The sequence below is a fragment of the Nomascus leucogenys genome, chromosome 12, assembly GCF_006542625.1.
Source record: "Nomascus leucogenys isolate Asia chromosome 12, Asia_NLE_v1, whole genome shotgun sequence".
NCBI classification, from domain to species: domain Eukaryota; kingdom Metazoa; phylum Chordata; class Mammalia; order Primates; family Hylobatidae; genus Nomascus; species Nomascus leucogenys.
In genome coordinates this window covers 28192605-28219594 of record NC_044392.1, presented here as the reverse complement: position 1 = coordinate 28219594, position 26990 = coordinate 28192605, and the positions used below count along the sequence as shown (strand labels likewise).

Here is a 26990-nt window from a genome sequence, read left to right as displayed (position 1 = left end):
TGAGCCCAGGAATTTGAGACCTCCCTGGGCAAGATAGTGAGCCATTGAAAGAGAGAGAGAGAGAAGCAAGGGAAGGGAAGAGGAGGGGAGAGGGAGGGAGGGGAGGGGAGGGGAGGGGAGGGGAGGGGAGGGGAGGGGAGGGGAGCAAGTCCATAACTGGGGAAAAAGGAGAGCTGCCTAAAATCTGCCCCACGTGCTAGCCGCACTCAAACACTGGAGCCCTTTGCTTTGAGGTGGGCTGTCACAGGAAGTTCTGCAATAGTGTTTATGAGGCACAGTTCTAAGAATGTGCAGGACTTTCTGAAAACACCCAAGCAGAGCAGTGTTGTCTCTTATGCGTAGGACAGGATGAATATATCAGGCTACTTCCATATTTAGAACAACTCTCCTTCAACATTATCCTTCATTTGCCCTCATTAGTTCCATGCTCTACAAGAAACCTTTTGATTACCAATTTGGTTTATCAAGAAAATTGGTATCAGAGGTGAATACTGTGATAATGGTCACAAAAATTTCAGACATAGAAATTCATCCTCATTATAAACTAGTAAATCGGACTTCTGGTTTATTGATGAATCTGTGAATGTGGTGCAGGCATGCCTTGTCTCATTCTGCTTTACCTTATTGTGCTTTGCAGATATTGCAGTTCTTACAAATTGAAGGTCTGCGGCAACCCTGCATCTAGCAAGTCTATCAGCACCATTTTTCCAACAGTATGTCCTCGCTTCATATCTGTGTGTCTACATTTTGGTAATTCTCACAATATTTCAAACTTTTTCATTATTATTATATCCATCATGGTGATATGTGATCAGTAATCTTTGATATTACTAATGTAACTGTGTTGGGGCACCACAAACCACACCCACATAGGACAACAATCAGTAAGTGTCTGTTCTGACTGCCCCTCAGACTGGCCATTTCTGCATCTCTCTCTCACTCTCTTCTTGCACCTCACTATTCCCTGAGACACGCAATACTGAAATTAGGCCAATTAATAACCCTACAATGGCTTCTAAGTGTTCAAGTGAAAGGAAGAGTCATACATCTCTCACTTTAAATTAGAAACGAGAAATGATTGAATTTAGTGAGGAAGACAGGTTGAAAGCCTAGATAAGCCAAGCACTAGGCCTTTTGCACTAGTCAGCCAAGTTGTGAGTGGAAAGAAAAATCTCTTGAAAGAAATTAAAAGTGCTACTCCAGTGAACATACAAATGATAAGAAGGCAAAACAGCCTTATTGCTGATATGGAGAAAGATTGAGTGGTCTGAAGAGAAAATCAAACCAACACAATATTCCCTTTAGCCAAAATCTAATCTGGAGAAAGGCCCTAACTCTCTTCAGTTCTGTGAAGGTGAAGAGAGGTGAGGAAGCTGCAGAAGAAAAGTTAAGAGCTAGCAGAGATTGGTTCATGAGGTTAAAGGAAAGAAGTCATCTCCATTACATAAAAGTGCAAAGTGAAGCAGCAAGTGCTGATGTAGAAGCTGCAGCAAGTTATCCAGAAGCTCTAGCTAAGATCACTGATGAAGGTGATTTTCAATGTAGATTTCAATGTAGATTCAGCAGATCTTCAATGTAGATAAACAGCCTTATATTGGAAGAGAATGCTATGGATGACTTTCATTACTAAAAAGGAAAAGCCAATGCCTAGCTTCAAAGCTTCAAAGGACAGACTAACTCTTCTTAGGGGCTAATGCAGCTTGTGACTTTAAGTTGAAGCCAATTTTTACTTACCATTCTGAAAATCCTAAGACTCTTAAGAATTAAGCTAAATGTATTCTGTCTGAGGTCTAAAAATGAAAAAACAAAGCCTGGATGACAGCATATTTCTTTACAGCATGGCTTACTAAATATTTTAAGCTCACTATTGATACCTACTGCTCAGAAAAAAAAAGATTCCTTTCAAAATATTACTACTCATTGACAATACACTTAGTCATGCAAGAGCTCTGATGGAGATGGACAAAGAGTTGAATGTTGTTTCCCTGCCTGCTAGCACAACATCCATTCTGCAGCCCAAGTATCAAGGAGTCATTTTGACTTTCAAGCCTTATTATTTAGTAAGCACATTTTGTAAGGCTATAGCTGTCATAGATAGTCATTCCTCTGATGGATGTAGGGAAAATCAACAAAAAACCTCATGGATAGAATTCACCATTCTGGGTGCCATTAAGAGCATTCATAATTCATAGCAGGAGGTCAAAATATCAACATTAATAGGAGTCAGGAAGAAGTTGATTTTAACCTTCATAGATGACTTTGAGGGGTTCAAGACTTCAGTGGAGGAAGTAACTGCAGATGTGGTGGAAATAGCAAGGGAACTAGAATTAGAAGTAGAGCCTGAAGATGTGACTGAATTGCTGCAATCTCAGGATAAAACTTGCATGGATGAGGAGTTGCTTCTTATGGATGAGCAAACGAAGTGCTTTCTTGATATGGCATCTACTCCTGGTGAAGATGCTGTGAACATTGTTGAAAGGACAGCAAAGGATTTAGAATATTTTATAAACTTAGTTGCTAAAGCAGTGGCAACAGGTTTTGAGAGGATTGATTCCAATTTTGAAAGAAGGTCTACTCTATGTAAAATGCTATCAAACAGCACTGCATGCTACAGAGAAATCTTTCATGAAAGGAAGAGTCAGTTGATCTGCCAAACTTCATTGTTGTCTTAAAGAAATTGCCACAGCTGCCCAATCTTCAGCAACCACCACCCTGATCTGATCAGTCAGCAGCTATCAACCCTGCACCAGCAAAAAGATTATGAATTGCTGAAGGTTCAGATGATTGTTAGCATTTTTTTTTAGCAAGGAAGCATTTTTTCATTAAGGTATGTAAATAGTTTTCTTAGACACTGTGCTTTTCCATTATAATTGACTACAGTATAGTGTAAACACAACTTTTATATGTACTGGGAAACCATATAATTTGTATGACTTGCTTTATTGTGATACTTATTGCATTATTTGCTTTGTCACATGGTCTGGAATTGAACCTGCAATATCTCCAAGTTACGCCTGACATGTAAACCTCCAGTAGTCTGATCAATTTTAAATACCCAGACAAAATCGGGTCTCTGTAGCAGCAAAGCTGAGGATCAGGCCATGGCATATTGAACTATACTAAGGCTCTACTATAAGACTTTGCCTAATCTCACCCCAGTTTTCCCCTCTCCCCTTGAACCTATTGCCACCAAGTATTTTATCCTGGATTTCTCTACCGAATGTGTCTATTTGTTATTTTATTATATTTATGCATTTTATTATAAATGGCCTGAGATTCCTTTTAGAAATAACCAACTGTGGCAGAGCCTGCTGTTATCTCTCAACATCCATTCTCTTCTTCTTCCTTCTGCCAATAGAATCTCCAAGTTTTCGCTGATCATATCGCCAGCCCAGAAAGATGATATTTCCCAGCTTCCCTTGCCCATGTGTGTCCACGTGACTAAGTTCTGGCCAATGGAATGTGAGTGATAATGATATATACAGAGGGAGGCTGCTTACCGTCCACTGCCACACACCCGTCCCCCACCATTTCCCCTTTCTAGTTGGTTGGATTGTAGACATGGTGATAGTGAGCAGGCTTCTACCCTGTGGACAAGAGCAGCACCCTAGGACATGGAAAAGCAATTAAAGGAAAGGAACTTGGATTTCTAAACAACTTTGTAGAGTAGAACCATCTCACACTTCTGGACTTTTTGGTGGAGGGAAAAAAAACCCTTCTGTCTTGTTTAAGCCTCTGTTCATTTCGCTTTTGTTAAACTGGCTGAACCAATATCCCAAGTAATACAGTATCTAAATATATGAATAAATGAAAAATGAATAATTTCTAAACCAATTCCTACAGCTTCATGAGAAATGTCCCCATGACACCCAACAATAACCTGTTTGTATTATTCTCCCCAGCTAATTCATGAATGAGACACATACTTTACCTAACTTCCTGGCTGACTGAGTCATCACGTATGAATTTATTCCCATTGTCAATAATGATATTACTTGTACATAGAGTATAAACTAAAAACAAAGCACATAAATAGTTAGAACCAAAACATTAAATAAGTACTCCAAAAGCAATCATTGTTCAATTAGCCACTAACAAAATTCTATTAATATCTTAATCCACATTTTAAAATCCTGTTTCTGATAAGTCAGTTAAGGCAAAAAGGCGGTTTTGTGGACATTGCCTGAACATACTACACTGGGGCAGACATTAATTTTCAATCTGAACGAGGAAAACAATAGACTGGAGATTCTATGCTAAGGACACTGAGGGAGGAGCTCTCCCCAGTTGCCACTCCTGGCAGCAGTCATGCAAAGACAGCACGGTGGTAGCCATCTCAGGCATGGCTGTGGAACCTGCAGGGTGGGGAGAAAGCCCAGCAACCAAAGGTGGTGGTGACCGTGGGCAGCAGAGGGATGTGTGCCTGCCACCAGCATTTGCTACGGCTGTACCAGAGGCTCTGAAGGAGAAGGCAGGAGCTGTGGTGAGGCCTGGAGAGGTGCTGTGCGGAAGGAGAAAGATAACATTTGTAGGCCATGACTTTGCCATTTCTTAGCCATGCGATTGGGGGGCAGTTAATTTAACCACCACTCAGAGCCACAGCATCCTTCACTGAAAAGAAGAATTAATAGTAATTTCTCCTCCAGTGTCTCTCACACTTGACTAATAACAACAATCACCTGAAGTGCTTGTTAAACATACTGACTCCCGCTGTGGGTTGTGATTCTGTAGGTCTAGGGTGGGATTCTTAACACCAGACAGAATTAAGAAACACTGCAAAATGATGCCCAGGTGCTAGTTAACTTCTCATTGACTTGGTTTTAGGCCAATTCTTTGCATAAAAGAAAATCAGAGGAGCTGTAATGTTGATTATTTTACTTTTCTTTTGGAGCATGGAAAGAACCAAAGTCTTTGCAAAACCACTGATTATTTGAACTCAAAATTCATGCCCAGATCAGGCCCACAGATATAAATCCTCAGAAAAAAATGTGGTGAGGAATAGGAATATGATACTCCATCAAAAATAGCACTTCCTGTTTGGGGAGTTAGGGCACCTGAGGTCTTTCCCTCTCATGCTACAGACAGAAGGCTACTCTCTTTGATTGGATTTCTCCACATGCAAGATGGAGAGGTCAATAGTTGCTCCCAAAAAGAAGGTATTAAATAAATACTGTACTCCTTGGGCCTTCGGGGCAGCAGCAAAATAGTAAAGAGAAGTTCTAGGATGGAAATTAGACAATAGCAACAAACTCTGTACATCTACCTCCAGATTCCTTGGTAGGTGAGTCAGTGCTCTTGAGCTCATATCATTCAAGCGGTTTTCCCCCTCCCAGAAACAGATCTGGGGTTCATCTGATTAGGAGGTAATGAGAAGCTGATCCTGAAGATTTCTAGCAGCTTCTGGAAACTTCTCTAGCTAGCTCATAGTGCTGTCACAAATGACAAGGTGCACAGCGAGCAGATGCACTGGGCTCTTTGAATCTTGCCTGGAATGTCAGATGCAGCCACCACCAGATTCCCCAGAAATCTACCAGCTAACCCATGGGGAAAGGCTTTGAGAAAGAGTGGAAAGGAAACCAAGTTTTGTTTTGTGCTACAGATAATGGAGTCTTTGCCCAGAATTTTTCGAGAAATAAATTTTTTAAAATTAGCCCTAAAGACATAAACCTAACTAGATCCTTAATTTTAAAATGTATAAAATCTTTTTTATCTTGGCATACTTAACTAGCATTTCAGTTTTTGTTCTAAGAACTATAAGGATTAGAATGCTCTTGACAAGAGTATCGTTTTTTCATGCTTTCTGACAGCTATTGAAAAATTGCATTTGTACCTGGGCCTGGTGGCTCATGTCTGTAATCCCAGCACTTTGAGTGGAGGCCGAGACAGGCGGATCACCTGAGGCCAGGAGTTCGAGACCAGCCTGGCCAACATGGCGAAACCCTGTCTCTACTAAAAATAACAAATAATAATAATAATAATCCAGATGTGTTTGTGCACGCCTGTAATCCCAGCTACTTGGGAGGCTGAGGCATGAGAATTGCTTAAACCTGGGAGACGGAGGTTGCAGTGAGCCAAGATCGCACCACTGCACTCCAGCCTGGGTGACAGAGTGAAATCTTGTCTCAAAAAAATAAAAGAAAAGAAAATAGCATGTGTGTGTTCAATAACATTTATTGAGCATTTATTAAGTGTCTGGTATTTTGTTGAGCATCATCTCAATTCTCAACTGAAAATTGAAGCTCAGCAAGGCTGGGGAACTTCCTCAAGATCACCCAGCCTGTGAATGGTGGAGTCCAGATCAGAGCTCAAGTTTATCTAATACCACATCCATAACTACTCCATGACTATTGGTCCCTTTCACATTCTCAACATAAATAACGTTCTGCTCTGTTCCTTTCTACTTAAAAGAATGCATTTTAAAAATCTAATTCAAAGCTGGTTAACTTTATTACTGAGTTCTGACAAGTGGGCAAGACAAGTAAAAATGATAAATATGAATAATCATGAGACATGATCTTTCCTACCATTTGCGGTACTTCCACTTTTCGTTCAGCGAGATTATAAACATCAGGAGCCCAGAGTAAATTAAAAACTCCTTTAATTCCAGACCACATGATTACAACTCCCCATCGCCAATTATATTCATAACTTGAATGCATCAAAATAGGGCTCACTAACAAAATAGTAAGCAACCTGTGGAGAGAGAAACATTAAAAATAAATCACACCTTGTTTATTAATGTTATTCATAGTTGAAAGCATGTACTAAATACTAAATTTAATATAAAAATTTTCGGGAAAGAAAAAAACAATGCAATTTATTGTTAAGTCCTTCCAATTTTCTGGGACTAACCAAATCTACTATTTAAAGTTTGCACATAACACTTAAGTCTTGAAAAATAATGCTAGAACTTCTAAACAAATATAAGGAATTATCATCAACACTACTGTATACTGTTTGGAATTGGGTAGTAAATTCTCACAGGGAAACCTCTTCTAAGAATGCTGACAAGCTCATCTACTCCCTGAAAAGCCATACATGACTGGATTCAAAAATCATAATGGGGGGATGTGCAGATCATGACTTAAATGTAAAATTATTTTGGACACATTAATAAACTTAATAAATAATAAAAAAACAAATGTTTATTGAGCTCCCACAATAATCATACACTAAATGTCACACAAATAATTTTAATTTGTGCCTTCTTGCTCTCCAGATTACTTTTCTATAGGACACTGTGCCAAAATTTAAAATCTATCATTAAGGGACTGGCACTGAGAGAATATCAATACTGTACTTCAAATGATTTAGAACAAATGAAATTTCAGCAAAAGTGAAATCAGATGTGTTCTTAGCCTCAAAAAAAATTGTGTATCAGTTGATCAATTATAATTGCACAAGTCAGTTTAGAGAATTCCTGTCACTGAGAAACAGAAAATCTATAATTACCACCTATAATGTATATAATTATTTGGGCAAACTCCTCTGCCTTGCATTCAAGCCTTTTGCAACGTGACTCTTACCAACCTTTTCAGCCTTACTAAATAACCTTTCCCTAAAATATCAGAGTCCAAACAAAATAGAAACAACTTATGTCATTTCCTGATATCAAAAACAGGGAGGCAGAATAGCAAATACTCTGAAGTCAGCCTACCTGTGTTAAATCTAGGCTTGCCTTTTACTAACTGCATAACTACGTAAGCAAGTTAATCTCTCTGTGTCTCAGCTTCTTCATCTGTAAAATGAAGATAATAACAATGGTATTTGCCTCAAAGGATTATTGTGGTAATTCAATTAAATGAGGCAATACTCAGGGCTTAGAATGATGCTTTGCATGTGGTCAGCACTCAATACATTATCAATACATAATTATGACTATATATGATACATATGTATCCATACAAAATATTCAGTCAGCAATGCTTACTATGTTCGTGTATTCCCATTTCTTTATCTTGGCTCATCCTCTCTGAAATATTTTTCTCTAGTCTTTACAGAAAACCCACACACACTTCGAGGGCCAACTTAAGGATAATTCCTTCCATTAAAGCCTTTCCTCTAGTGACATGGAACCATCAGTTCAACAAGATCTCTGGCACTCACTAGCCATTTGACCTTGGAAAAGGTCCTTTGCTTTTCTGGGGGTTGATTTCTTCAAAGTGTGGAAAATAACAGAGATAAATAATTGGAGATGATAATTCTTATCTCCTAGTGTTGTTATAAAGATGAAATGAGATAATGGATGTGTACCTGAGTCAAACATTGTACTAAAGTCATGTTTCTTTCTTTATGACCAATCTCAGCTTACACATGAGCTCTCATGGCAGAACGAAATGTTAACTTTCAAATGGAATAATTTAGTCTTTTCTAGTTTAAAGATTCTTTGGGTATAATTTGGTCTTGCCTATACAAATAGTCAATTCAAAGTTCCCTATAAAGAGCAGTTTCTCCTGTTTTCCAAGATGCTCCCCCTGCCCTGCCTTCCCAAGACAGGGTCTGGGTGTAGAAGGAAATTCACATAACTCATGGCATCAGGGAAAGTGTTGCAGGGAATATCTATTGATTTAGGTGTTTTGTGTTACTTGTGTTTGGCCTTTGGCCCCTGTTCTTGAGACATCTACTGGGAAGTATTCTTGGTCTATTTTTTTCAGCAAGGCCAATGCATGGTAATTGCTCAGATGACCTGTCTCCTCTGCCAACTAAATGACCACCACCACCACCCAGCACTGCAGATCCCTTGAGGTCTGCTGCCACTCCCATTTGACCCTAGGTTTGAGTGGTCTCCCATGCAGCCCTCCAACATGGGGTCACTTTGGTGACCCTTCTGGCAAACTCACCAAATATCTTCTGAATTCACTACAGAGGAGGAAAGAACTTCAGATTCCTTCCATGCCAGAAACAGATTAAGGAAGGATCAACAGTACTATCTTGGGCCTACTGTCTACTTACATAGGTCAACCCACCATTTCTACTCAGTAGCCTTAGGCCCATGTCACTCTAGGAGGCTATATTTTCTCAGAGTTCCAAACAGGAGGTATAGGTGGGGATATGATAGGGGTGTCCTCACCCTAATCTCAACCCCCTCTATAATCAGCAATGTTCTACATCCCCTTCCTGTTTGTCATATCTTCCATCATCTTCACCATGGCATAAAATAAAATTATATAATCCGGATCTATCAAGCTTGTCTCTTGATATGAAAAAAGGATATTTTCAGAATTTAACAAAGTCTTCTTCAGCAAAGCCTGGCTTTCAGAACTGTTGTCTCATTGTGGGGTCTCAAAAATATTCAGAAATCAGGAGCTATATATAAACTCTTTATTTTGGAGTTTCATCATAAAATCTTAATCCTTTTTTAGCTGAATAGAAAGAAGGTCATACATAAAGAAGTGTAATATGAAAAAGAAAACACTTTAATATATTGCAGGAACACCACTCCTTTTATAGTGGATATTGTGGTGTTCCATTTAGACATCCTCTTCAGGGCTGACAGCCCATCCCCCAACTGGTAGGAATTTGAGGATTTAAGTGGGCGTGCATGGCTCTGCCTCTCACTGCACATTGCTCTGGGCCACAGGGACCTGCCCTACTCAAAGTTGTTGCCTCTCAAGGGATAGCCCTTGGCCAATGACTGCATTATGCAGAGATACAAAGGCCTGTTCCCTTGTCTCAGTGTGCGATGACTCTGAAGGGCTCTTCCAGCTCCACAGTTTCCCAAAGCTCAGGGGAGCCTTGGATGAAACTGTGCTGTGGGTCAGCTTCTCCCCTTGCCCAATTCTGCCTTCCACACTTGCCCAGTAAACCTTCTGCCAACAACTGTCCCAACCCTCCCTCTCAGAATCTGCTTCCAGGAAACCCAACCTATGACTCCTTTGAATTTGTAAATCTAGCACAGAGCAGGCTTTGCACAGAACCCCGCAGCTAGCTATGAAGCCCCATAACACATTTCCTGTTTCTTTTTTTCTTTCTTTCTTTTTTATTTTTTATTTTTATTGTTTTTTTTTAGACAGAGTCTCACTCTATCACCCAGGCTGGAGTGCAGTGGAGTGATCTTAGCTCACTGCAACCCCTGTCTCCCAGGTTCAAGCGATTCTCCTGCCTCAGCCTCCTGAGTAGCTGGGATTACAGGCATGTGAGACCACGCCCAGCCAATCTTTGTATTTTAGTAGAAACAGGGTTTCACCATGTTGGCCAGGCTTGTCTTGAACTCTTGACCTCACATGATCCACCCACCTTGGCCTCCCAAAGTGCTGGGATTACATGTGTGAGCCACCATGCCCGGCCCCATAACACATTTCTTAAGCCTCCCATATGAAGCTTATCTTTCCTTATACTACAGTTATTTATATATTTATTTTATCCCTCCAACTAGAATATAAACTTCTTGAGGACAGGTACTGTGTTTTATGCATCTCTGTGAACCTTGAGACTTCAAACAGCAAGTCCTATTGTATTCACACGGTCACTCCTTTTTAGAGAAGGAGACGTGGGGTTGCTGTTTGCCTGGGATGGAGGTGGGGGTGAGGGATGTCACCAGAGACCAGTGAAAAAAATGTACCATATTGTTTGGCTTCTAAGCTGAAAGATTACTTATTTTTTAAGGCAAGTTTGCATAGCTGTACAACCAAGACCTGGAAGTAGAATTAGCTGAATCAGCATCCTCTGACCTCAGACTAAAGAGTTGATAGGAGACAGTGTCTCTGTTCTACCCTTAGTTCCAGCTCTTCACATTGGAGGAAACTTGTCAGAGAAATGTGGGGTCCTGCTGATTAATGGAGTATGGATGGGAAGTCTGACAATCTCTCAGGAGTATGACTAACCTGAGGGACTTAGATACAACAGAGTCCTGACTAGAGCCCCTGTCCAGGTGACAGACTTCAAGGACATCAGCAACTGGTCCCAGAACAGGCTTGACCAGATAAAATGAAGATCACTGGTCCCTTCCATTGCCACTACCAGTGGCCAATCACACATGAAAAAGATCAGCCACTCCCACCCACTCCCCCAAGGACTGACCAATCACATAAGACACACACACACACACACACACACACACACACACACACACACACACACGACTGTAACAAATCCAACAATCCTGAACTGACCTGGGAAGTCACTAGATTGGAATGAATTTACCTGATTGTATGTAAACTAAATCCGCCAGGATCCAGCTCACAGCTATACAGTAAAGCCAGTTCTAGAAATAAAATTTCATTTTTTTGAGTACTAAAAATCTGGGCACCATTAAAATAGGAATTAAGTTATATGCCCATTACAACTCTATAGGAAAAAAATTCATTAAGGTCATCGTTCAAGTCAGAAACTAGCCCCTGTGCCCAATGACTATTTAAAAACATTCAGAGCTCCCTAGAGGTGTTGACTGCAACATCAAAAAGGCCAAATTAATATTTGTCAAGGTGGAAATCAATTATACTTTTTTTTCTAATTTTGTACCTCGTCAAAGTGAAATCCTGAGGTCTGGATTTTTAAAAATATCTTTTAAAGCGTTTCATACTGTTTATTTTTCTGATTATCATAAATGCAAGCAATCTCACAAATTGTAGCTTTCAGTCTACCTTCAAAGATTATTAATTTTAAATATTCTTTAAACATTGTATACATAGTGGAGCTTATTAACAGATTAGGAACAATTTTCTATTAATCTTAAAAATATACACATCAAGGGTAAGTGATTTTATAAAAGGAAAGTACAAGATTTTCTTGTCCATAATTCACACCCCTCAGGACCTTTGGATTCTTTCTAATTTTTCATCTCTATGAATACAACTACAATGAAAATACTTTGAATAAATCATCATCCAGATTTTTAAAATAATTTAACAGCTTCATTGGTATACAGAAATCTGCACATATTTAGCATATATAATTTGATGAGCACATTATCCACTCCACATTTTAAATCACATTCTTAGAAGTGGAATACATTTATAAGATTCTTACAGTTATTTAGTCATTCAACAAATATATATAAAAATTTTATTCCAGAATCTAAGAATGTTGTAGAGATCAAGAGAGCAGATCCCTTCCCCCAGGGATTACATTTCACTGTGGAAACAAACATTAAATCATTAAGTATACAAGTAAGTGTTCTATAATACTTGCAGGGAGTGCTAAAAGGAGAACTACACAGTGAGAAAGAGTGTGGGAGAGTGGTGCCTCCCCTGGTGGAGGTGGATGGCAGGGACAAGAAGCAGGGAGGCTTTCCCTACGTAAGGATCGTTTGTCCTGTAATCTGAAGGCACTGGGGGCCAGGATGAAGGACAGCCAGAGGACAGCCTTGGAAGGACCTGAAGGAACAAGTATCTGAGGAACTTTGTCACATGTGTTTGGAGTGAAGACAGCAAGCAGAAGAGGGTCATTTGAGCTGTCTGATGAGGGAGGCAGGGCCAGTGTTCCACAGGGTCTTTATCACAGTCTCACAGGGCTGAACGCATGGTTTTTAGGAACCACTGATTTTACTACTTTTCATTTTATTTTTAAAAATTTCTAGTGAGTTTGAAACTTAAAAATGTTTTAGCCATTCATATTTCTTCTTCTATGAACTTGTCATATCCTTCATAATTTTTTTTAACGCTCCCTCAACCCAGCTTTTGAGAAGGCCAATCTAGTTACTTTATCTTGGTTTTAAATGATAAAACAATACATGAATACTGAAAAAAATCTCAAATAGTAAAAAAGTATATCAAAAATGTTTAATTTTTAATTTTTGTGGGTACAGAGTAGGTGTGTGTATTTATGAGGTACGTGAGATATTTGATACAGGGCATGCAATGCATAATAATGACATCATGCTAAATGGGGTATCTATGCCCTTAGCATTTATCCTTTGTGTTATAGACAATCCGTTTAGACTCTCTTAGTTATTTTTAATTGTACAATTAAATTATTATCAACTACAGTCACCCTGTTGTGCCATCAAATACTAGGTTTTACTCATTCTTTCTATTTTTCGTACCTGTTAACCATCCTCACTTTCCCCCCTTATCCCCCTACTACCCTTCCCAGCCTCTGGTAACCATCCCTCTACTCTCTACCTCCATGAGTTCAATTGTTTTAATTTTTACATCCCACAAATAAGTGAAAACATGTGAAATTTGTCTTTCTGTGCCTGGCTTATTTCACTTAACATAATGACCTCTGGTTCTTTCCATATTGTTGCAAATGACAGGATCTCATTCTTTTTTATGGCTGAATAGTATTCCATTGTGTATATGTACCACATTTTCTTTACCCGTTCATCTGTTAATGGACACTTAGGTTGCTTCCAAATCTTGGTTATTGCGAATAGTGCTGCAATAAACATGGGAGTGCAGATACTTCTTTGATGTACTGATTTCCTTTATTTGGAGTATATATGCAGCAGTGTGATTGCTGAATGATATAACTCTGTGTTTAGTTTTTTGAGGAACCTCCAAAATATTCTTTGTAGTGGTTGTACTAATCTACATTCCCACCAACGCTGTATGTGAGTTCCCTTTTCTCCACATCCTCACCATCATTTGTTATTGCCTGTCTTTTGGATAAAAGCCATTTTAACTGGGATCAGATGATATTTTATTGTAGTTTTGAGTTGCATTTCCCTGATGATCAATGATATTGGGCACATTTTCATATACCTGTTTGCCATCTGTAGTCTTCTTTAGAGAAATGTCTACTCAGATCTTTTGCCCATTTTTTAATCAGATTTTTAGATGTTTTCCTATTGACTTGTTTGAGTTCCTTATATATTCTGGTTATGAAACTCTCATCAGATGGGTAGTTTTCTTTTCTTTTTTTTTTTTTTTTTTTGAGACAGAGTCTTGCTCTGTCGCCCAGGCTGGAGTGCAGTGGCGTGATCTCGGCTCACTGCAAGCTCTGCCTCCCGGGTTCACGCCATTCTCCTGCCTCAGCCTCCCGAGTAGCTGGAACTACAGGCGCCTGCCACCACGCCCAGCTAATTTTTTATATTTTTAGTAGAGACGGGGTTTCACCCTGTTAGCCAGGATGGTCTCTATCTCCTGACCTCATGATCTGCCTGACTCAGCCTCCCAAAGTGCTGGGATTACAGGCGTGAGCCACCACACCTGGCCAGGTAGTTTTTTTTTTTTTTTGAGACAAAGTCTCACTCTGTTGCCCAGGCTGGAGTGCAGTGGTGCCATCTCAGCTCACTGCAACCTCTGCCTCCCGGGTTCAAGCGATTCTCCTGCCTCGGCCTCCCAAGTAGCTGGGATTACAGGCACGCACCACTGCACAGATGGGTGGTTTCCTCCCATTCTGTGGGTTGTCTCTTCAATTTGTTGATTGTTTCCTTTACTATACAGAAGCTTAACTTTATGTTATCTCATTTGTCCATTTTTTCTTTGATTGCCTGAGCTTGTGGGTTATTACTCAAGAAATCTATGCCCAGACCAGTGTCCTAGAGGGTTTCCCCAATGTTTTCTTGCAGTAGTTCCATAAGTTGAGGTCTTAGATTTACATATTTAATCCATTTTGATTTGATTTTTGCATAGGGTGAGAGTTAGGCGCCTAGTTTCATTCTTTTGCTTATGGATATCCAGTTTTCCCAGCACCATTTATTGAAGAGACTATTCTTTCTCCAATATACGTTCTTGTCACCTTTGTCAAAAAAAAAGTTCACTGTAGACATATGGATTTATTTCTGGGTTCTCTTTTCTGTTCCATTGGTCTATGTGTCTGTTTTTATGCCATTCCCATGCTGTGTTCATTACTATAGCTCTGCAGTATAATTTGAAGTCAAGTAATGTGATTCCTCCAATTTTGCTATTTTTGCTCAAGTTATCTGGTTATTCTGGGCCTTTTGTGTTGCCACATAAATTTTAGAATTATTTTTCTTATTTCTGTGAAGAACATAATTGGTATTTTAATAAAGGTTGCATTGAATCTGTAGATCATTTTAGATAGTATGGACATTTTAACAATATTGATCCAATTCATGAACATGGAATGTCTTTTTTTATCATGAAGGCATGTTTTTATCATGAAGGCATGCTGAATTTTATCAAATGCTTTTTCATCATCAATTGAAATGATTACATGGTTTTTGTCCTTCATTCTGTTGATATGATGTATTACATAGATTGATTTGCATATGTTGAACGATCCCTGCATCCCTGAGATAAGTCCCAGGGATGATCATGATGAATGATCTTTTTAATGCATTGTTGAGTTATGTTTGCTTACATTTTGTTGAGGATTTTTGCATCAATATTCGTGAGAGATATTGACCTGAAGTTTTCTTTTTTTGATGTGTCTTTGTCTGGTGTTGGTATCAGGGTAATACTGACTTCTTAGAACAAGTTTGGAAGTATTTCCTCCTCCTCTATTTTTCAGAATAATTTGAGTAGAATGGGTATTAGTTCTTCTTTAAATGTTTGGTAGAATTCAGCATGGTAGAAGCCATCAGATCAGGGCTTATCTTTGCTGGGGGACTTTTTATTACAGTTTTGATCTCATTACTTCTTATTGGTCTGTTCAGGTTTTGGATCTCTTCATGATTCAGTTAGGGTAGGTGGTATGTGTCTAGGAATTTGTCCATTTCTGCTAGGTTTTCCAATTTATTGGCATATGGTTGCTCATGGTAACCAGTAATGATCCTTTGAATTTCTGTGGTATCAATCATAATTTCTCACTTTTCATCTCTGATTCTATTTATTTGGATCTTCTCTCTTTTTTTCTTAGTCTAGGTAAAGGTTTGTCATTTTTGTTTATCTTTTCAAAAAACCAACTTTTTGTTTCATTTATATTTTCTATTTTTTTATTTCAATTTCATTTATTTGTGCTCTAATATGTATTATTTATTTTCATCTACCAATTTTGAGTTTGGTTTGCTCTTCCTTTTCTGGTTCTTTAAGATGTACCATTAGGCTATTTGTTTGGAGTTTTTTTTCTTTTTTGATGTAGGCACATGTAGCTATAAATTTCCCTCTTAGTACTGCTTTTGCTGCATCCCATAAGTTTTTGTATGTTATGTTTCTATTATCATGTGTTTCAAGAAATTTTTCAATTTCCTTCTTAATTTCTTTATTGATGCACTTTCATTCAGGAACATTTTGTTTAATTTACCTGTGTTGTATAGTTTGCAAAATTCTTCTTGTTATTGATTTCTTGTTTTATTCTGGAAAACGCTTGATATTATTTCAGCTTTTTTGAACATTTTAAGACTTGTTTTATGACCTAACATATGGTCTGTCCTTCAGAATGATCCATGTGCTGAGGAGAAAAACGTGTATTCTGCAGCTCTTGGACAAAATGTTCTGTAAATATCTATAAGGTCTATTTGTTCCATGGTGCAAATTAAATCCAATATCTCTTTGTTAATATTTTTGTCTGGAAGATCTGTCCAATGCCAAAAGTGGGGTGTTGAAGTCTCAGTTATTATTGCTTGAGGTTTCTCTCTCTTTGGCACTAATAATATTTGTTTTATCTGGATGCTCCAGTGTTGGGTGCATATACATTTAAAACTGTCATACCATCTTGCTGAATTGACTCCTTTATCATTATATAATGACCTTCGTCTCTTCGTACAGTTTTTGTCTTGAAATGTATTTTGTCTGATGTAAGTATAGCTACTCTTGTTCTTTCTTGGTTTCCACTGGCATGGAATGTCCTTTTCCATCCCTTTATTGTCAGTCTATATGTATCTTTATAGGTGAAGTGTTTTTCTTGGAGACAACAGATCATTGGGTCTTGTTTTTTTATCATTAATTCAGCCACTCTTCTTTTGATTGGAGAGTTTGGTCCATTTATATTCAATGTTATTATTGATAAGTGAGGACTTACTGCTACTATTTTGTTATTTGCTTTCTGGTTGTTTTGTGGTCTTCTCTTTCTTCTTTCTTTCCAGCCCTTTCAATGAAGGTGATTTTCACTGGCAGTATGATTTAATTTCTTGCTTTTAATTTTTTGTGTATCTATTGTATTTTTTAATTTAAGGTTACCATGAGGCTGGTAAATACTATCTTATAACCCATCATTTAAAATTGATGACACTTAACACTAATTGCATAAATGAAGAAATAAGCAAAAAGAAGACTGATAAAAAACTATACACTTTGACTTTACCCCCCCGCTATTTAACTTTTTGTTGTTTCTTTATGTCTTATTGTATGTACTGTCTATGTCTTGAAAAGTTGTTGAAGTAATTACAACTACGACAAATGTAGTTTGTCATTTTGCATTTCTACTTAGGAGTAGTTTACACACCACAATCACAGCGTTTTTTAAATCTTTTATTTTAGGTTTGGGAGTACATGTGAAGGTTTGTTACGTAGGTAAACACGTGTCACAGGGTTTTGTTATACCTATTATTTCATAATGAAGGTATTAAGCCCAGTACCTAATAGTTATTTTTTCTGCTCCTCTCCCTCCTCCCATCCTCCCACCTCAAGTAGATCTCAGTGTCTGTTGTTTCCTTCTTTGTATTTGTAAGTTCTTATCATTTAGCCTCCACTTGTAAGTGATAACATGTAGTGTTTGGTTTTCTGTTCCTGTGTTAGTTTGCTAAGGATAATAACCTCCAACTCTATCCATGTTCCACAAAAGACATGATCTCAGTCTTTTTTATGGCTGCATAGTATTCCATGGTGTATATGTATTACATTTTCTTTATCCAATCTGGCATTGATGAGCATTTAGGTTGATTCCATGCCTTTGCTATTGTGAATAGTGCTGCAATGAACATTCACGTTCATGTGTCTTTATAGTAAAATGATTTATATTCCTCTGGGTATATACTCAATAATGAGATTGCTGGGCCAAATGGCAGTTCCTCTTTTAGCTCTTTGAGGAATTGCCATACAGTGTTATAATAGTCTATGATTTTCCATGTACCCACTATTACCAGTAAGTCTATGTCCTGAAAATTTGTTGAAATTATCATGTTTGATAGGTTCATCTTTTAGTCTTTCTATTCAAAATATGAGTAGTTTACCCACCAAATTACAGTGTCATAGTATTCTATGTTTTTGTGTGTACCTACTATTACCAGGGAGTTTTATATCTTCTGATGATTTCTTATTGCTCATTAACATCCTTTTCTTTCAGATTGAAAAACTCCCTTTAGCATTTCTTCTAGGACAGGTCTGATGTTGATGAAATCCCTCAGCTTTTGTTTGTCTGGGAAAGTCTTCATTTCTCCTTCATGTTTAAAGGATATTTTCGCAGATATACTATTCTTGGGTAAAAGTTATTTTCCTTCAGCACTTTAAATATGTCACGCCACTCTCTCCTAGTCTGTAAGGTTTCCACCGAAAAGTCTGCTGCCAGACTTTTGCCTTTTGTCTCCTCTGACTGCATATTTTCAAATAGCCTGTCTTCAGGCTCACTAATTCTTTCTTCTGCTTGATCAATTTTGCTATTAACAGACTCTAATGCATTCCTCAGTATGTCACTTGCATTTTTTACTCTAGAATTTCTGCTTGATTGGTGCTTCATTGTAAGTTGTTTCTTTTCTGCTTTTAGGGTCCTTTCTTTATCTGTGATCTTTGGAAGTTTGATTATTAAATGCCTTGAGGTAGCCTTCTTTGGGTTAAATCTGCTCGGCGTTCTACAACTTTCTTGTACTTGAATATTGATATCTTTCCCTTGGTTTGGGAAGTTCTCTGATATTACCACTTTGAATAAACTTTCTACCCCTATTTCTTTCTCTACCTCCTCTTTAAGGCCAGTAACACTTAGACTTGCCCTTTTGAGGTTATTTCCTAGTAGGTGTGCCTCATTCTTTTTTATTCTTTTTTCTTTTGCGTCCTCTGACTGTGTATTCTTGAATAGTCTGTCTTCAAGCTGACTAATTCTTTCTTCTCAAGCAATTCAGGAGAATCGCTTGAGCCCAGGAGTTCAAGACCAGCCTGGGCAACACAGCAAGACCCTGTCCCAAAAAGAAATAAAAAATAAAAAATAGTGTGAAAAGCCTTACAAATCTGCCTGGTGTTCGAGTCTATTGTGATTAAGCTGTATTCAAAACATAAGACAAAGTTCTGCCCGCTCTTTCCTCCTTTTTCCACAGGCAGGAAAGCCTCTCCCTATGGCCACCACTACCACCAGTCCCCAGGGAGTTCTGCCACACCACCACTCATGTTCACTTAAGGCCCAAGGGCTCTTCAAGCCAGCTTGTAATGAATGCTGCCAGGCCTGGGACTCACCCTTCAGGGCAGAGGTCTCCCCTCTGGCCCAGGGCGAGTTCAAGAATGCCTAGGCCTGGACTTGGGACCCCAAAAGTCTACTTGGTGTCTACCCCACTGTGGCCAAGCTGGTACCTGAAGCCAGCATATCTGAGTCTCACCCAACGCCCACAGCATACCACCTGTGTATTGCTGTTATTTACTCAAGGCCCAAGGGCTCTTTAGTCAGCAGGTGATGAATCCTGCCAGGACTGGGTCCTTCCCTTCAAGATAGCAGTTTCTCTTCTGAGCCAGGGTTTGTCTAGAAATGTCGTCCAGGAACTAGAGCCTGAATTGGGGGCCTCACAACTCTGCCCAGTGCCCTATTCTGCTGTGGTTGAGCTGGTATCCAAGATGCAGGACAAAGTTCTCTTTACTCTTCACTCTCCTCTCCTCAAGCAGAAAGGAGTCACTTTCATTGTTCTGAGCTGCGCTGCTTGAGGTTGTGGGAGGGGTGGCACAAATACTCCCCAAGCCACCCTGTCTGCTGTCTCACTAGGTCACGCACTACCCCAGTCCACTGGCTCTGAGACCAGCACAGCATCAGGACTTGCCTAAGAATTGCAGTCCTTATATCCCAGACTGCCTTCCAAGTTCACTTAGTATCCCAGAGCACTTTAGCCCATGGTAGCAAGCTTGCCGAGAAACTCAAGTTTCTACCACTGGAATGGGCACTTCCCCTCTGGCTAGGGCTGGTCTAAATGTTCCCTCTGTGAGCAGGTGCTGGCTGAGTTCAGCACAGTTTTGCTTTCCACTGTCACAGGGCAGCACTACGTTCAATGCAAATTCCCCCAGTTGCTGTGGTCTCCCTTCCCCAAGTGCACAGATTCTCTCTCTGCACCACACAGCTGCTTTGTGGTGGGGAGGACTGGTGAGGGGTGGTGTCAGCAATCCATGACTGTTTTTCCTACCCTCTTTTGTGCCTCTTTCTGCAATATGAATTTTAAAGTAGGTACTGTGATCACTCACTTGATTTTTGGTTCTTATGACGGTGCTTTTTTGTGTGCAGACAGTTGTTAAAATGTGGTGTTCCTGCACGGGGGTGAGAGGGATGATCAGTGGAGCCTTCTATTCATCTGCCATCTTGCTCCATCCTCAGTAAAAAATTTAAAAGCTAAAATGCCCTGATTTTATTCCCCTTCACAAATCCCATTCCCCAGAGGGAAGTAACCACTCTTAAGGGGCTGATGTACATCCTCCCAGGTGTTTTCTTAACTCACAAAGGCATTCATATGTGGGTTCTTTCTCTTACTTTTTTTCATACTTACCTCTCTATCCTCATCTCCTGCTCTCCCCTCTCTCTGTTTCAGTGACCAAGGCCTCCCTGCTGTTTATTGCACATACCAGGCCGGCCCCTCCCTTACGGCATATAAAATTATGAGTCTTTCCCCCCATCTGCCTGGCTCCCTCAACTCTTTCATATCTTTATTCAAATGTCACTTTCTCATTGAGGCCTACCCTGCCCACTGGGTTTGAATCGCAGCTTGCCATCTAGTGCTGGCACATCCAACTTCCTCACCATGCTTTATTTATTTTCATAGTCTTTATTATTTTCTAATATATTATATTCTTTATTTAACATGATTTTGGCTTTTTTTCTGAAAACCCCAATTACATTGTAAACTCCATGATGGCAGAAATTTTCATGTTTTCAGACTATTTTGTCCACTGAGGTGTCTTAAGTGCCTGGAACAATGCCTGACATTTAGTAGGTGCTTGATAAATATCTGCTGAAAGAATTAACAAATACAGTGGTGGTTTGTTTTCATGTTTTAATTTTATTAATAATGTTTTGTTTTAAAACCTACTGATAATTTCTTTGGGGAATCCTTTCATTATTTTGAAGATTCGAAAGTTGTGTCTTATCCTGAGAAAATAAGGATAGCCACAATCATGGCAAAAACTCACTTTGCTGAGCATTTACTATGCGCCAGGCATGGTGCTAAATTCTTGTACTTGCATTACCTCATTGAATCCTCACAGCAACCCTCTGAGATGATCTATTATTATGCCCAGTCTACAGATAAGTAATTGAAACTTAGATTAAGTAATGACCCAAAGTCATATAGTTACATAGTTACAAAGCTAACAAGTGCGGGAGATGGAATTTGGATCCAGAAATAAACATAAATACCTAAATTATACTAGGGAGCAATGACTAACTTAAAAACTGTTTTTTAAGAGTCCAGACAGAGAGCCAGAGAAAAGATGATAAGATGGCTACTGATTTCACAGCTGCATGGGAACAGCAGGCAGGTACCAATTTAGGCCCCACTCTGATGAGGTGGGGGATAGGGGTGGCAATCAGGGCTGTGTACACAGCCTTCTGTGTGAGAGTGACTATCTGAGTTGCATGCAGTGCCTTGAGTCAGCAGACTCAAGTTTCCATGGGAACATACTATAAGACAAGCTACCTTGGCCACCATCCTGAGTGAAAATGACAGTGTTTTTGGAGACATTGTCATAAATTCTTATGGAAGACACAACTACCATCAGTGGGCAATGGCATTCTAGAATAAGGATGCTCATGGAGTCAGGTTTAAATCCCAAATTTGCACTTATGAGTTGAGTGACTCTAGGCAGGTTTTTACATTCTCTGGGCTTCGTCTGTGCAGTGATGCAATAACACATACATCATAAGGTGATATTCATATCAATGGCATACAGTACATGGTAAGTGCATTATCACAGCTATTGGTACATAGCATGATCGTGGCTTTCTCATAGCTATTGACGATAATAAATTATGATGAAATTCAACAAAAATGTTCAGAGCAATTAATCTGGTCCAGTGATGCTCAACTTTAACATGCATACAAACCACCTGAAGAGCATGTTAAAACTATTTCCTGGATCTCATATTTAGAGATTTGATTCAGTAGGTTAAGATGGGTCCATTAATTTGCATTTCTGTCTAGCTTATGGGTGGTGCCGATCCCTCTCATTTTATGGATAAAATCTTGAAAAATAAACACTTAACCCCAAGTTGCACAGCAAGATATTGTCAAGGCCTTGATAACAATGCAGGTTTCCTGGCTCCATGTCCAGAGCCCTTTTTGCTGTATGCCACTGCTTCCTAATTCTAATTCTGGCCTTGAGAATCTAAGTTCAGTAAACAAACTTTAAAATATTATTCTTACCTTACCAAATTCACTGTTGTAAATAAAATGAATATGAAAGTTATAGTGTAAAATTCATAATGGCTGAGTTCTCCACATCCAATCACAATGCCAAAGAAAGCATATATTAAATGTTCATATACAGATGAAAAAATTCTTAAGAACCTAGGATGAATGAAATAGAAATGACATTTTAAGCAATCATCTTAAAAATATATTTTCCTTTTCACATAAAAGCATGTATCTTATATCTACCATGCTGTCTTAGCAGAGGCCGTTGCCTTCATCTCTGTTATAGTCAATATTTAAAAGAATTTTGTTGGATCTAAAAGCACCCAGTTCCATATTTTTCATTACCTTCATCACACCAATACCCATGGGCTGCTTCTCACAGTAGAATAATAAGAGCAAAGCAGAAAAATGAGGACCTCCCCCAGCTGATGATTTATCAATTTCTCTGGGATTCAGTGGGAGCATGTCAACTGTTGGGCCTGCTACTGCTAAACCCGGAGTTGTAGTTGCTACTAGGAGGTACCTCGGTAACTTTGACTTTGCAATAGCTAACAGGATCATCTCAATGCTCTCTGCACAACCTCTCCCTCTGTGACTCACATGTACTCTTCTATTTACTTTGAAAATCTCTCCTGTCTGCTTTCCTGTCTACTGAATTCCTAAAAGTCTTGTAAGGCTAACTCTAATCCCATGTTGTCCATGAAAGCATCTTAAGCACCCTAGGTGGAGGTGGTCCTGCTCTGAATTCCTACGGTGCTGACTGTCTGCACTAACGTAGTTTTTAAGCAGAAGAAAGCATTAGAATCACCCAGATTGAATTCTAAAAATCGACAGAACCACCCCCAGAGATTCTTGCTGAGTAGACCAGAGCAGGTGGGTTAGGGCAGGGGGCTGAGGCCTCAGTAGAGTACATGTTCTGTTCTGTATGGTTCCATGTGGTAGCACGCCTGGGTCAGACCCAAGTGTGACTTCCACAAGCAGATATCAAGGCCTGCCTCCTCTAGATTCTCCCTCTTGAGACTTTCCCTTTCAGCTGACTGGGTAAGTGCATCTGCCCCACAAACCATTTTCCTTACAGGTGAATCTCAAAATTTATGCTCGGAAAGAAGCATAAGGAAGCCTCGTTTTCGCTGCAGACATAAACCATGTTCTTTGATACACACAGCATTACCCCAATCAAGGAGATAGTCTGGTTCTCCAAGTGATTTCTATCTCTTAATTCAATTGATTCTGAACCCCTACTGGGGAAGAGTTTGAGTCGGGGGACCTCAAATCCCAGTGCATAGTTTTCAAACAATTCAGAAGTCATGGAATAACTGACTGAGTTAAATACTTTTTTTTTTTTTTTGAGACAGAGTCTTGCTCTGTCGCCCAGGCTGGAGTGCAAGTGGCGCAATCTCAGCTCACTGCAAGCTCCACCTCCCAGGTTCACGCCATTCTCCTGCCTCAGACTCCCGAGTAGCTGGGACTACAGGCACCCGCCACCACACCTGGCTAATTTTTTGTATTTTTAGTAGAGACAGGTTTCACCATGTTAGCCAGGATGGTCTTGATCTCCTGACCTCGTGATCTGCCCGCTTTGGCCTCCCAGAGTGCTGGGATTACAGGCGTGAGCCACCGCACCCGGCCTGAATTAAATACTTGAAAAAAAATGTCATGTGGGCACAGTGGCTCATGCATGTAATCCCAACACTTTGGGAGGCTAAGGAGGACAGATTGCTTGAGCCCAGGAGTTTGAGACCAGCCTGGGAAACATGGTGAAACCCCATCTCTACAAAAAATACAAAAAATTAGCCGGGTATCCTGGTGCATGCCTGTAGTCCCAGCTACTTGACAGGCTGAGGTGGGAGGATCACTCGAGCCCTGGTGGTGGAGGCCATAGTGAGCTTTGATAGTGCCATTGCCCCTCAGCCTGGAAGGCAAAGCAAGATCCTGTCTCAAAAGAAATTTTTTTTCAAATCTCTCCACAGGACCTAAAAAATGCATTATGTATATAGTAGAACCTGAATAAATACGTAATTATTCACACATATTGTTACTTTCTTATATAAACATGTCTGCTACTTAACAATGAGTACCTCTGAGAAGGGACTTATTTTCTTAGCCCCAGACCTAAGATGCAACATCCAGACCACACCAGACATTAAGAAAGGATTGGTCAAATGGGTGAGAAAATAAACAATTGAGTGAACAGAAAGTAATTTATAATGATGTCAACAGACAGTAGCACTGAGCTCAGGAAACCATCTAAATTGAGCATTACACCAAGTAGATGTTCTGTGAACTGGTTATTCCCAAGCTTCTGGATTTAAAAACACAGTAATGTTTCATTCACATACACACAAAACTGGAATAGTTTTAGGTGCCCATGTTTTTTGTTGTTGTTGTTGTTTGTTTGTTTGTTTCTATTTTTTGAGACAGAGTCTCACTCTGTCACTCAGGCTGGAGTGCAATGGTGAGAACTCGGCTCACTGCAAGCTCCACCTCTCGGGTTCACGCCATTCTCCTGCCTCAGCCTCCCAAGTAGCTGGGACTACAGGAGCCTGCCACCATGCCTGGCTAATTTTTTCTGTATTTTTAGTAGAGATGGGGTTTCACCATGCTAGCCAGGATGGTCTCGATCTCCTGACCTCGTGATCCGCCTGCCTCGGCCTCCCAAAGTGCTGGGATTACAGGAGTGAGCCACTGTGCCTGGCTGCCCGTGTTTTTTCATTTTGCCAAGTAGAAAAGAAAATACCATCTTCTATCATTGGAATGTCATAAAAGAGAGGACATTATAAACAACAAAAAAGTAGAATGGACATAATTTCACAGTAATGCATAGTCCTTACATTAAATAAATTAATTTTCATGGGAAAACTCAGGATTATGGCTTATTTTTCTCATTTCGACATTTGTTTTCATCTGATGTGGGAATTTCTACATTAGATGATGACTTGGTATTCGATAATTCTGAACCAATTCTCTAATTTATCATAGTCTTTCAGAGAAAGGCTAACTTATTTCTCTGCACAGACAGGCAAATGATTTTCCCTCTATCCAGAGATGTCCATATGGCATTTATTACCAGGAGTAAAGGGTAGGTAAGAGTTTTGTTGATGTTACATCTTTCTGCTACTCTTCTTTTCCAGCTCTTCCCACATTAATATACTGTTATTTAGGTATATTATGAAGGAAACAAAGAAAAAATGTATCTTTAAATCTCCATGGTTCAAAGTAAATTTTTGTCAGGTTACATACAAAAAACACCATGGTTTCTGAGCCACTGATACTTTATTAATAACAGGAGTATCAATTAATGCTGGTAACTGTTGGCACCTTAAATTCTTTTCCAATATAACTGATAGCAAAAATAAAATTTTCAAGATAAAGAAAGGTTATGGAAAAAGAGTTTTACTAGTGTCCATGAAGGCGAGACCCCTTATGCACTAAACTGCTATGAGAGCCATCGAAGGGCACGATAGGAAACTTACTTAGTAATTACGAATTCGATCTTCGGTTTAAAAGTTAAAGAATCTAAATTCAGTCCTACAGCGGCTAAGGCAAGAGTGCCTGACATTCCTAAAAATTCCACTAGGGAGAAAAAAAAAAAAAACAAATGAATCAAATGCAATGTATTCATATCTGCATACTAAGATACTTTATCTTGAATAAAGAATTGGTGGGAATCTTAAGAGAAGTAGTAGTTCTTAGAAAGTTGCTTCAGGGGATTGACCTAATCCAGTAAACCTGGGGCTAGCAAACTTTTTCTATAAAGGGCCACACAGTAAATATTTAGTGTTTGTGATGCATACAGCCTCTGTTACAATGGCTCAACGCAGCTGTCGTAGTACAAAAGCAACCACAGATAATATATAAACAGATGTGTCCAGTAAAACTTGGTTTATAGATACTGAAGTCTGAATTTCACATAATTTTCATATGCCACAAAATATTCTTTTGTGCCATTTTTAAATGTAAAAACCATTTTTAGCTAACAGGCAGATTTGGCCCAAATGTCGCAGTTTGCCAAGTCCTGCTGGAGACCATCACTGAGGATAGGGCTAATGGAAAATAAGTTCAACAGCCCTCAAGGTGTCCTTTAAGCATCTCAGAAATACTGCACTACATGTGCCGGGAGTTGTGAGCCAAGCTCAGTGCTTCTGATGACTCCAGTTCCTTACACCTGCTTTTCTTTTGCAGCTATAGACCTCCCTAATTAAACTTGTAATTTGTTGGGCTCTAAACAAATGTGTAAATGTATTAATAGTCTGAGGCAGGAAAACCAACCTGAAGGATATTTGAATACCATAAATACTCTGCAGTCTTAGGCTGCAGAATCTTCAAATAGCACATTAAAACCGTCAGACAGAAAGGAAGACAAAGAACACGAAAGATAGGATTGGAAGAGCTTTGGGGCAAAGCAGAGCTGGTTGCTTTTGGAACGTGACCTCACCTTCCTCCATTAGTGGCCCTGTAACTATAAAATAGGCGTAAAATAGTTATGACTCATACAGTTGTGAAAATTAAATTAGAAAACATGAAAATGCTTGCCACACTTTTAAAGCAATGAATAAGTGATAATACTATCATGCTGTTAATTGTTTTTATCTACTTTATTGCTTAGTAAATTAATATTGTTTATTAATTTAAAGAGGAGTTTACTATCCTTTTGGTTTATCTAATCCCTTAAGTT

At 39.3% G+C, this 26990-nt stretch overlaps 1 protein-coding gene across 1 annotated transcript in view; it reads right to left on the bottom strand.

Moving 5' to 3' along the window:
• SLC9C2 (solute carrier family 9 member C2 (putative)) overlaps positions 1–26990 on the bottom strand; it is a 99661-nt gene that overhangs the window by 47540 nt on the left and 25131 nt on the right. Inside the window, exons 7-10 of the mRNA XM_003258894.4 lie at positions 25789–25888; positions 22325–22468; positions 6525–6693; positions 3932–4013 (exon numbers count right to left, since the gene is read on the bottom strand). Coding sequence (XP_003258942.4) covers positions 3932–4013; positions 6525–6693; positions 22325–22468; positions 25789–25888 — 495 coding nt within the window. The remainder of the gene's footprint in view (positions 1–3931; positions 4014–6524; positions 6694–22324; positions 22469–25788; positions 25889–26990) is intronic.